At 34.2% G+C, this 13,013-nt stretch overlaps 1 protein-coding gene across 3 annotated transcripts in view; it reads right to left on the reverse strand.

Annotated features, from left to right (window-relative positions):
- LOC106876833 (nephrocystin-3) overlaps nucleotides 1-13,013 on the reverse strand; it is a 97,882-nt gene that overhangs the window by 37,038 nt on the left and 47,831 nt on the right. For all 3 annotated transcript variants that reach the window (XM_089356805.1, XM_089356809.1, XM_089356814.1), the window contains 4 exons: nucleotides 11,700-11,797; nucleotides 6,170-6,261; nucleotides 4,381-4,622; nucleotides 1,652-1,727 (listed from right to left, as the gene is read on the reverse strand). In XM_089356805.1, coding sequence (XP_089212931.1) covers nucleotides 1,652-1,727; nucleotides 4,381-4,622; nucleotides 6,170-6,261; nucleotides 11,700-11,797 — 508 coding nt within the window. The remainder of the gene's footprint in view (nucleotides 1-1,651; nucleotides 1,728-4,380; nucleotides 4,623-6,169; nucleotides 6,262-11,699; nucleotides 11,798-13,013) is intronic.

The following is a 13,013-nucleotide window of genomic DNA, read 5'->3' on the forward strand; positions in this document are numbered from 1 at the left end:
TATGTAAACACCATTATCGGTGAAGAACTTATTTATCAGTTCTTATATATTTATAAACATAATTAAGGGATGAGCAACAGTTGCTTCACCACATACCGAAGTTCAGAAATAGCAGCTAAAGTGCTGAAACTCCAACAGATAGCAATACTTGTAACTCACAAAGGCCTTTGTGAGTTACAAGTATTGCTATCTGTTGGAGTTTCAGCACTTTAGCTGCTATTTCTGAACTTCGGTATGTGGTGAAGCAACTGTTGCTCATCCCTTAATTATGTTTATATATATATATATATATATATATATATATATATATCATCATCATCATTTAATGTCCATCTTCCATGCATGCATAGGTAGAATGATTGACAGGAGCCGGCCAGGTAGGAAAACTACCTTAGGCTAATGTGTCTGTTTTGGCAGGGATTTTATGACTGGATGCCCTTCCTAACACCAACCACTCTGCAGAGTACATTCAGTGCTTTTTACGTGGCACTAGCACAGGTAAGGTTAGTTTTAGCATGATTTTTACAGCTGGATGCTCTTCCAAATGCCAACTAAGTTAGAGTGTGGACTGAACGCTTTTAACGTGGCACCAGCACTGACAGGATAACCAAGTAACTCGCAAGACAAGGAATTATAAGAGGGGCCGGGGCATTTGAGGAGGGGAACTTTTATCAGAGGATGAAAGGTTAAAGTGTGACAAAGAGACAGACAGGGCATTAGAGGAGATGATCCAGTATCAGACGATGAAAGGTTAGAGTGTAACAGAGAAATAGAGAAGCAGAAATAGGTGTCTTGCTATAGAGGAGGTATATAGTTGGAGAGAGAGAGAGAGAGAGAGAGAGAGAGAGAGAAAGAGAGAGAGAGAGAGAAAGAGAGAGAGAGAAGTACAAAGAAGAGGCCAGAAACATGTGTGCTGATGTAAAGGAGGAAAAACAAGAAGAGAGAGAGAGAGAGTAGGAAACAGAAAATGTATAAGAGAGTGCAGAAGAGAGATAGTGTAGTACTAGAATTTGAGCAAAGAACCTAGATTGAAAAATAGGGTGTGGGTGTTGGGGGTGAGGGGAGCAGCAATACAGTGAGCAGGGTAGTGAGGGCAAGAAAGGGGATTAGAAAACAATCATAGTTTATAAAGAGGAAATGTGAGGGAGAGAAAGATGCAGTTTAGAAGAGGAGTTGTAGTTAATATATATATATATATATATATATTTATTTATTTACTTTACTCAGGCATTGTGAGACTAATAACCTACAATTCAACTCAACATACATAAGCTTATGAATTAAGCTTTAGTCGAGTACAGAGCAGTAATAAGTAACTGAGATGACAAAGGGATAAATGATTATCTTATGAACTTCATTAGCTCACAGCTGTTTCTGTGGGCTCATAGTTAAGTGCCTGAATAATACCTTATAGCTCCTTCAGAGCTATAATTACATAAATGTAATTCTTTTTCCAAATAAACAGCACTTCATATTTGAGGCGCTCATCTATAAGTCCACTGCAACTTATAACAGAAGTAGCTGTAAACTAATGAAGTTCATATGGTAATTGTTTATTCCTTTGTCATTTCATTTTCATATCACACACACACACACACACACACACACACACACACACACAATGTGTGTAATCAAAAATGACATTGCTTACTGTACTAATCCTTGGGCCACGTGTTTTCTTTTTGATTATGAGGGCTCGTCTCTTCAAAGGTTCAGCAAGATCATGTCTAAAAAATCAAAATACTAAGTTAGGAAATAGTTAAGTTTAATACACCATTGGCATATATTTAAATTTGATGTTGCAGTCTGACATAACATATAAGTATATTGTAAAGTGGTTCATGAAACTCTAACATTAAATGTATCAATACCACATCTTCTGGCATATATGTTGTGTAAACATTCAAATATTATCACTATTGTTCAAAATTTTGCTATATTTCACATGGGATTTTTGATCCTTCAAAGATGTCTTGGTATGTAAGTCAGCTTGCCTTTTATGGCTGTAAATTTTGGTCTGAAAATTTGGCTTGTAAGATGGAAAATACAGTGTGTATGTGTGTATGTGTGTGTGCATGCATGTACGTGTGCATGTGTGTGTGTGCACATATGCGTTTGAATGAGCAAGTTTGTGTGATTATCATGCTAAGCAGAGCAAGTGAATGTTAACTGCATTTGATATGTTCATCAGTGCTTAGAGTTAATCTATGAAGTGACTGACTGACTGGCTACTGCAAGGGCGACAACAGCAACACTCATAAGTATACAACTGTTTGAAAACCCTTACCACCACCTCCACCACCACCATCACCACCACCACAACAACCCATTAACCTCACTACTATCACCAGGCAAAGAAATGTATAAAAACAAATATTTTTGGCATGAGCCAAAAATATTATAAACAACAGCCACAACAACATACAAATCACTGATACCATCTTGAAGAGACACAAAGCATACATACCAGTAGAGCAACAGAATAACTAAACAATCTAGAACCAGAATGAATTTAACAGAAACAAGAGTCAGGCTGCATACCAGAACCTCTTCACTTTCTAGACGTATAACACATACTATTATAACTACACACACATGAAACATGTTAATAGATTTATCACACAAACATAATACTTAATATAGAGTCTATACAACCACAAACATGTGCATTATGTAGGTGTTGTACCAATGCATGTAACAATCAGGTAGTTTTTGAATGTCATTAAAGCAGAGAGATTACATGGCTTAAACCTTTGTAAAATAGTAGAAAATAGTTTACTCTTTTACTCTTTTACTTGTTTCAGTCATTTGACTGTGGCCATACTGGAGCACTGCCTTTAGTCGAGCAAATCGACCCCAAGACTTATTCTTTGTAAGCCTAGTACTTATTCTATCGGTCTCTTTTGCCGAACCGCTAAGTTACAGGGACGTAAACACACCAGCATCAGTTGTCAAGCGATGTTGGGGGTGGGGGACAAACACACATATATATATATACATATACATATATACGACAGGCTTCTTTCAGTTTCCGTCTACCAAATCCACTCACAAGGCTTTGGTCAGCCCAAGGCTATAGTAGAAGACACTTGCCCAAGGTGCCACGCAGTGGGACTGAACCCAGAACCATGTGGTTGGTAAGCAAGCTACTTACCACACAGCCACTCCTGCGCCTATGTTTGAGGAAAATTTTGTTGCTTATTTTAACAATCAAAAGAAAAGAATTATCTAAGAAAATTTTCTAGCAGTTCAAACAATATGCTGAAAACAAATGACATAAGTTTACATAGAAGACATTAGTTAATGATACAATATTAAATTAAATATTAGACCCATTATAATAACGAAGGTCAGCCAATTTCACCACAAAAAAATCATCAAAAACTACAAATTAAACAAAATAATACACTTTATATAGCACAGGTTACATCTACATCACCCATAATTCATTACACAATAAAAACAAAGTTTTCATGTAAAGGGTAGGGGGTTGTCCTGAAGTAAGCTCCAATCCCAAATAACCATCATCTGGTTTAGCATCACCATCTGGTCGTTGGGTGCCTTTAGTGAAGTCCATTCGGGTTTGAAGATAACTTCCTCTGGTCTTCCCACAAGAGGTGTCAGAAGTTCTGAAAGGATCATAGGTACAGTCCTTTTTTTCTTTGATTAAGGCATTAAAAAATAGAGAACACAATTTCAACATCATTTGACTAATATTATTCTTTTCATTCACTTGGAACAATTAGAGAAAAGCAGCCACATAAACAAAATGATAGCAGCATCTATAACCTAACTAACCCTAAATACTGTGGTAGGTTACACATCACAGGAGACAAGTGTTGAGGAGGAGGGACCATGACAGAGTCAGCTGTGGTCATAATCAGAACCTGTGAGTATAGACAAAAGGAATGGATAGTGGAGAAAATACAATATCATCAGAGTGTCACACACTTTATATGATGAACCAAGTCATCATACCTTGCTTAAACTTTGAAGTTTGCAGTATGGTCTTTAACTAAACAGCGGTATGGTATCTTTGGAGTGTGGCACTTGGATTGCACTTAGTAATCTGACTAACTACCACATGTTTTAAGTACATTTAATCAGGGTTGAATAGGGCAACACAATACCAGATTTCATTATAAGATGCAGGGAGGAAGAGTAATGTACCTGGGAATCCCATATCTATCAATGTAGTGAGAGTGGTGTAAAAGGATGAAAAAAAAAATTACAACAATGATGATGATGGCGCAAAGAAAAAGATTGACAAAAAAGAAACAGAAAAAAAATAAGAAAGAAATCCTATTTAAGGAAAGTGAAAAGGGTTTGAATAACTGTAGCTTAAATGAATGATGAGTCAATTGAAGAAAATATTCTTACTTGTCCTGTTTCTGGTACAGCACTGCTAAAGCATCAAGTTCTTTGGCAACCAGATAATGCTCAGATCCAAGAGCATTTTCATATATGTCTAGAGCTTGCTTGTAAAGAGTTTCAGCAGTACTCACTTTTCCCCACTGGGCATGGAGACCAGCTAGCTGATGCAAAGATCGAGCAACAGCAGGGTGGTCAGGATCAAGTCCAGTTTCGCGAATCTCTAATGACCGCTGTAGGGCAGGCAGGGCCTGAAAAGAAATAAAATAAATAAAAGTGGAAACAGAACGACAAAGCAAAGGAAGTTCCAAATCACCAGCTCAATGCATTTTATCATATATTTAAGCAGAACACTTATACAATGCCTAACTTTACCTAATTATTGGAGACATTTACCAGATCATATGGTAATGTGCTGAATCGTATAGTAATGTGATAAAGATTTGTCTCACATCTGCTTAGACCATGAAACTGAATCTAAGCAGCAGCTCTTAACTTCCAGGAATTAGAAGGCATCTACATTTTGTATTGTGTTCAAGATGTCAAGGTACTGGAACTTCTAAAAGCAGAGTCAGAACTTCAAAGCTTATACAGCTATTACAATGCCTATGGATAAAATACATAAGCTGAGAGTTCATAAAACACAGAAGATGGGAACTAGCTGTAACAAATTTGATCCAACAAAATGCAAGCATTCAAATTTTCAAAGACCACCAACTTAAGCAACCATGGAGAAGTTTGATGAATTTCAAAGTAGTTAAAAAAAGAATACATGATACTATGTTGCTGCAGATTTTCTTTAATTTTCATTGATATTGTCACTTATTACTAAACTTTTGCATAAATCAAGCAGAATCTTCAAGTTTCTACAGCCTTGAGGTACTGACCTCGAGGTCAAGAAATGAACTCTCTTTATTCATTCATTCATAATATAGAGTAGTAAAAATACAATATGATAAGATGGTCTAAGCAGAATTTGAACTGCAGAACTATCAGCATTCAACAAAGAAACATCAGTTCTTGAACACTAGTTAACAGTGGCTAATATATGTAACCAACTTCTCATCTTATTATGTTCAACATCAAATATCTAAATTGCTAGTGCAATAATAGCTTGAACTGGAATGTATTGAGATAAACAGATGTTAAGCTGTGAAAATGAGGAGTTTCAAAAATGTCAGGTGTCAGACATGGAAAAGGTTTGAAATTCGTCATATGAACCACTTCTTTATAATGCATTTTCATAGGTACACACTACTCTCTGAGACATCAGTATGAGATCATCAACAGAGCAGCAGGAACAAATTCCTTATCAATCTGAATAATGCATTCCTTACTTAACTATGACAACAAATTAGTAAAATATTCAGCTAGAAACGTCACCTCAGTAGGTATACGCAGAAGACAGAGAAGCTTCTCCAATTTGATCTGCTCCTAGCTAGATATATTAGAGGAAGACTGTCTCCTATGACTGAATGAGACAGGCCACTCACCAAGTGGTTTGTGCTGTAAGAATTAGGTGAAGCAGAAATAAGTGTTGTAACATTCGTACTTTACTGCTACAGCAAAGTTTTACCAGAGAAATACTTGCAAGTGAGAATATGATACAACATGAGAAAACATGCTGTGATTTTAAATCTCCTTGATGACATTTGCCAATTAAAACTAACATTGGATAGTTTTGATTCACTGTTCCTGCAGACTAAAAATGAATTAAAAGAAGATTAAAAAAAAAAAAAACCAGATAATTCTTAATCTTACAAATGTAAAAATGAAGTAATGAAATCAGATATTTTACTTGGCTTAATAATCCAAGATCTTTAAGGAATCGTCCAAGAGTCTCATACATGTCAGCAATTCCTGACACATTTCCATCTGATTGGTTGAGAACTGGGTGAAAAGAAAAAGAAAAAACTGAAATCACTAAGTGTTAAATTTAACATGACTTAATGATTTGTATATGTGAATGCGTGTTAATAGTTATGTATGCATGCACTTAAAAAAATATAACTATTTACATTCATATACACATACATACATGTGGGTGTATATTATACATGGGGATATTTATGTATACATACACACACATATATACATAAACACACACACATATATCCACACATCTACATACATATATACATACACATGTTTATATATGCGTGTGATAATTTTTCCACTTTAATAATTAAATGTTTATAAGATCACCTAATATCTTATAAAGATCTAATTATTCAAGTGGAAAAATTATCAGGAAAGCCATTTTGATTCATTTTCTAAAAATGTATAAATATAAATACACATCATCACCATCATCATAATTATTTAATGCTTGTTGTCCATGCTGGTATGTGTTGGACGGTTTGACTAGGGCTGGTAAGGTGGAAGGCTGCACCAGATTCCAGTCTAATTTGAAATGATTTTCTATGATTTTCATTCTCCCTCTCCTTGAAAATTTTCCATGCAATGAAAGCCGGTTAGAAATCTATATTAAAATATGCTTTCAGTTTAGCATTCTGCCTTATTATTTTTCATTTTCCTATTATTTTTCCACATGCGGTTAACACAACCCCACTATTTACTGACTTATATTTATATATATATATATATATATGTATATATATATATATATATATATATATATATATATATATATATATATATACAGACATGCATATAGATATATATATATGGCTAATATAGATTTTTTAACTTCACTGTATAATTATTTCTAGTTAGATTTTGAAAACTCTCTGCCTTAAGTGTATTAACACAAGCTTTACATACACATACCAAACACAACACACACATGTATATATATATAAAACACACCCACACCTTCATCATTTATTTGTTTTACACCTGTTTTTCAATGCAGCATAGGTTAGACAAGAACATATTAATTTAGTCATTGTTTTAACAGCTGAATACTGTATATATGTGTATCAACATCATCATTTAGCATCCGTTTTCCATGCTAGCATAGACAGGTTTGACTGGGGCTGGTAAGCCAGAGAGCTCCAGTCTGTTTTGGTTCGGTTTCTATGGCCGGATGTCCCTCCTAATGCCAACCAAGTGTACTGGGTGCCATTTATGTATCACTGGCACTAACTACAACTATAATTTCACTTAGTGTGATGTGTCTTCTCAAACACAGCAAATTGCCAAATGTCTGTCACTTGTTGTTGCCTCTGTGAGACTCAACATGTGAAGATCATACTTCACCACCTAATCCCTTATCTTCCACAGGTTCCCTCCACACTTCTTTATGCAGCTCTCCTCACATACACACATATCTTTTATTGTTTTTCTCAGTCATTACATTGCAACCATGCTAGGGCACTGCCTTGGTGGGTTTTAGTCAAACAATTCGATCCCAGTACTTAATTTTTTTTTAAGCTTAGTACTTATTATATCATTTTCTTTTTCTCAAACACAGACAGAAAAACACATATCTACAGATGCAGGCATGTTGGGGCACTGCCTTGAAGTGTTTTAGTTGAACAAATTAACCCCTGAACTTATTTTGTAAAGCCTAATACTTATTCTATTAGTTTCTAGCTGAAGTGCTAACTTACAGGGGCATAAACATCCCAACACTAGTTGTCAAGTGGTGGGACAAACGTTAGAAGCAAGAACACTGGTTTACAGGGATCTATTAAGGGAGAGAGCCTCAATGATAATTACTATATGGCTCTAAACACCTGAATAAAACAAAAAACTTAATTTATTCAACCACACTAACACTGTAAATAAATCTGATGAAAATATATGGTTCATCCTCCCGTTCGGGAAACAAGTTAAATCCAATTTGGTCTGGCAGTTCTGAGACGCGGTAAATAGGAACTTTCCTAGGGGCTCTCACTATTACCCAATAATCAACACACATAAGGTTAGGTTTGGGCTTTCTAATATTAAACATTTCTTACAGATAATATCTTCCCATAATTCTAAGCTTTTAGATTCATCTCTAGTCAGCCATCCTAATTATGATGATAATAATAGTAATATTTATAACAATAATAATAATAATTATAATTACTCCAGAAATTGTACACACTCATACGATGGTAATAGTCATTTAGGTAAAAATATAGGTAATAAGTGCAACACTAGCAAATATAACAATCACTGTAACAACAATAAGATTAGTATCTCGGAATCTAATTGGTAATGACTAATACAGACATCTCGCATTATGCAGGTAGCTCCTCGACACAGGTCTCCAGGAGAATTTCCAACCATTATTTTTCTTTTAGGGATAGGAATAGTACTGGTCTAAGTAAATTAATCTGGAAACTTAAAGATTGTAATAAGCAATTCTCTTTGGAATGGTCAATACTGGCTACCTCGATACCTTACGACAAAGGTAAGTATTTTTGTCCTCTTTGTAACTTGGAACTTTTCCACATTCTGTTCTCCAAGTATTATCTAGTAAACCAGATTACACAGAGAACATATCGATGCCAGCATTGGCGGAAACACTCCTTCAGTTCTTATCGTTAGTTTCATCCTTCTTACTTATTTTAGTTGTTATTATTATTATTATTATTTTTATTTTTTCACCATGACATTCTCTCTAGTGGACGTCCATCTTATAAGTGGTATGTACAATCACCCAGCTTAGTATTTACCTTTTACCTTGGCAATAACAATAATAGTAATTATCATTATTTTTAATTTATTTTTTATATTTATTATAATAATAACAGGAATAATATCATTAAAATATTATCTTAAATAATAATTACATACGACTCCAACGCCAGTTGTTTTTACTTTTCCCCTTCCTTAGTTGGTTCATCAAATTTTTCCCAGTAAAGCTGCTTTCGCTGGGTAACTTCAATTACATTTTTTCTATCTTTTTCTCGTGAGCATGTTTATTATTTTTATTATTTCATCACATGATAGTTCTGTACATTACATCACCATTTATTTAGGTTAATAACCATATATTAATATAATACAATACTATGGGTGTTTAATTTTATTTATTATAGTTACATTCTCCGCTTAGTTTTACCTCAGTTTGTTTACATAAGGAGTTATAAAAATATAATAATTCATTGGATTCTCTCCCTTCCTCCTTTTCTGGTTTTTAGTTTGGCTTTTTTTGAACTTTAGATTTCTGGATTTAACTCCAATCCATTTTCCCTTCCTCTAATTTAAACTTTTAGTATAGCGTTCATAGCCTCCCTGTAAACCAGTGTTCTTGCTTCTAAAGGTCATTTACTTTATAATGTTATAACACGTATGCAACCTTAGCATTTAGCGCTTCTCTTGCTTTTTGTATGTTGGTTCCCTGAAGATGAATTTATGTGCAATTCCAGCACTTCTTCTTTGGAGTACAGTGCACAAATATTTTGAAACATATGTAGGAATTAAAGGAACTTATTGATTATATGCGTTTTGCTCCATTTATTATTATTTTTCATATATATATATGCAACAAGCTTCTTTCAGTTTCCATCAACCAAATCCACTCACAAGGCTTTGGTTGGCTATAGTAGAAGATACTTGCCCAAGGTGCCACACAGTGGGGCCGAACCAGGATCTATGTGGTTGGGAAGCAAGTATTCTTACCACACAGCCAAGCCTATGCTTCTTTCAGTTTCTGTGTACCAAATCCACTCCTAAGGTGCTGGTCAACCTCGGGCTATAAATAGAAGACACATACCCAAAGTGCTATGCAGTAGATCTGAACCATGTAGTTGCAAAGCAAACTCTGACCACATTTTGATTTAGATAATACAGCAGTTAACAAAGGTTTAGAACTGTGTAAATCTTTGTACATCCAAATTTCAATCGAGTATTTAACATTATTTGTCCTTCAATTTTCATTTTGGATTATATTCATTCCCCTGTTTTATTCTGCTCTAAGATATATTTATATGGGTATGCATGTTTGTAGGTGTAGGTATGCTTGTTGGTTAAGAAGATTGCTCCCTTGGAAGGAAGAGCTACATACCTTTCTTCCTTATTCTACTGCTATACTTACTTGAAAACAAAACTACATATTTTACCCCTTTCTCTGTTTCCAGTAATCTCTTCCTCATTTTTAACGCCGCTTACCTACAATCAACCAGTCCCCCTCTACACCTGTTTGTCACTTACTACATTTACTCCCATACACACACACATGTATGTATGTATGTATGTATGTATGTATGTATGTATGTATGTGTGTGTGTGTGTGTATGTATGTATGTATGTATATATATATATATATATATATATATATATATATATATATATATATATATATATATATATATATATATACAAGCATAGAAAAATATCAGACAACACGAAGTCTTGCTTTACCAAAATTATTTTCACTGCTAGAGGATGTATCATACTTACCAAATGGCACTTACCATCCCCATATGAGGAGGGGAGATAATCAAAGCAATCAAGAATTTTCCAAAGCTGACATGTCAGTAAAGGAAAGGTCTGGCTTATTGTCTAGAGATAAGAGGATGTGTTTCTGCCTCAGTAGCCGTCATCAGCAAGAAAATTGTCCAATTTCATCTCCAGTAGCCAAAGAACTTAAACTTACACAAAAAAAAAAACAGAAGTAGAATACACTTATGGCCTAGTTAAAGTGGTTATTTTAAACAAAAATGAGTGAAGATAACACAAAGTGGCCAGTGGTATGTGTCTGAACAACAAGAATAATATAAATTCTGGAGAATTCTTGATTGTTGAGATCATCTCCCCTTATCATATAGAGCTGGTCTTAATTGCTATTTGGTAATTATGCTACAGTCCTCTAGAGGTGGTTTTTCTGTCAAGGCAAATGACCACAAACAGACATCCTTGTTGATGGACAAAAATTATTTGGAAACTGTGATATGAAGGAAGAAATAGGAACATTAAACAGACAATTTTGGACAGCATAGCAGAGTTTAGAAATAGCTTATGATGCTGCAACCCCTGTCCAGCAGAAAAAGTTCATATCATTCAGTCACATTTCTAAATAGATAAAAAGAGAATGTATTTCAGCTTGTCACTTCAACCCTTCAACCCCATTAAGGAAGACTTTTCTGGTGTATGGAGACTGAAATCATAGATCATATTGTCACTGTCTAAAATATCAGGTGACATTTAAACTCGCAATCCTAATCTGTAACTGCTTTCACCTCACTATCTATACAGACAAGGATGACTGCAAGATACTATCATGGATATATATTTCATAATATTTACCCCTCATCCATTCTCTCTTGCACTTGTTGACTAAAAGATTAAACTGAATATCAATCATATTATAGAGACTGTGTGCATACGCACGTGCATGTGTGTATAGACTTGTGTTTGGATTATAATACCTTCCATATGTTTTGTTTGGACTAGATATTCTTGAGCCATGCTGGTTTTGTCTGCTCCTATCAACTGCCAATGGCTAATAAGCTCTGCACAGCGACCTCTGGAGGAAACAAACAGAAAAAAAAGACATTCAATAATAATTGTACTTGTATGATTTTGATGTGTGTGTTTTCTGTGCTCATATCATTTTGGTTCCAAAGTAAAATAATACAATATTAAAGATGATAGTTCTTAAGACATGGTAGTTGGTAAAATAACATTAACAAACAATTGTGAATGCTATCCTGAGTAAGTAACAAGGAAGCTTCTAGATTATATTCCAACTTTCTTGAAACAGCAGTCAAATGTTCTCCAAATCTCACTCTATAAGTAATATTAAAAGAATTAATTAACTAATGTAGTCCTTGACGCATCACATCTGGCAAAGTGTTTTGATGGTAAGTAATGGAATATCTTTGACCATAGTTTCTATTAATCAGGACTGACTTGAGTCGAAATAGTAACTTATAGTGGACATTTCATGTACTGGTTTTTGTGCTGGAAATCAGAATGAGTTGGGTAAATTAGTTTTGTGAATGGTGCTTTAAGTAATGGTCATCATTTTAGATTGTGTAATCATAGTTAAATTACTTTGCTGTTGTGTTGTTCAGCCCTAGTTAAACAGGTTTAAAATTAAAAGCATTCCAGTCAAAAACATCCTATCTATTTTTCTCAAACATTATGTGTCTAGGATTACATTAACTTAGATATCCCTTTTTTTTTGTAAGATAGTAGCATGTGCTTTCAAGAAGATTTGGCTGATATTTTTATCAGGTGAAACAATCTTGTAGAGGCTCATTCCCTTGTTGATTTGTATATAATAGATTGCAATGTTTGTTTACTGTAGATAAATTGTAGGGTGTACATAGAAGCTTTAATTACAAATTATTTAGAAATAAACATCATTAACTCTATTTCTTATATTAGCAAAATTTGCAAAGGGATAGCAAAACATCACCCAAACAATATGCCTGGCACTTTTCTGATGGACTCTTGAAGAAAATTTGAGCATAAAATATACAGTATTTCCTCCAGCACTTTTAACAAGTTTACAAAGTTAACAATATATAGCTGTTCTAATAAGTTAACATATAAATATTTACAAACATTAACAAGCTAACTACAAAATAGGATGTAACCAAATAACTGACTATTGAAGGCCAGCTGTGTAATTATTAAATATTATTCAAAATTGATTTATACTAAATATAAAATAAACAAGAATCAAACAATTACACATGCATCAATTCTAGTAGGAATTTTACTCTCTCAACATT

Source organism: Octopus bimaculoides, chromosome 1 (genome assembly GCF_046866305.1).
Source record: "Octopus bimaculoides isolate indiv1 chromosome 1, ASM4686630v1, whole genome shotgun sequence".
Lineage (NCBI taxonomy): Eukaryota > Metazoa > Mollusca > Cephalopoda > Octopoda > Octopodidae > Octopus > Octopus bimaculoides.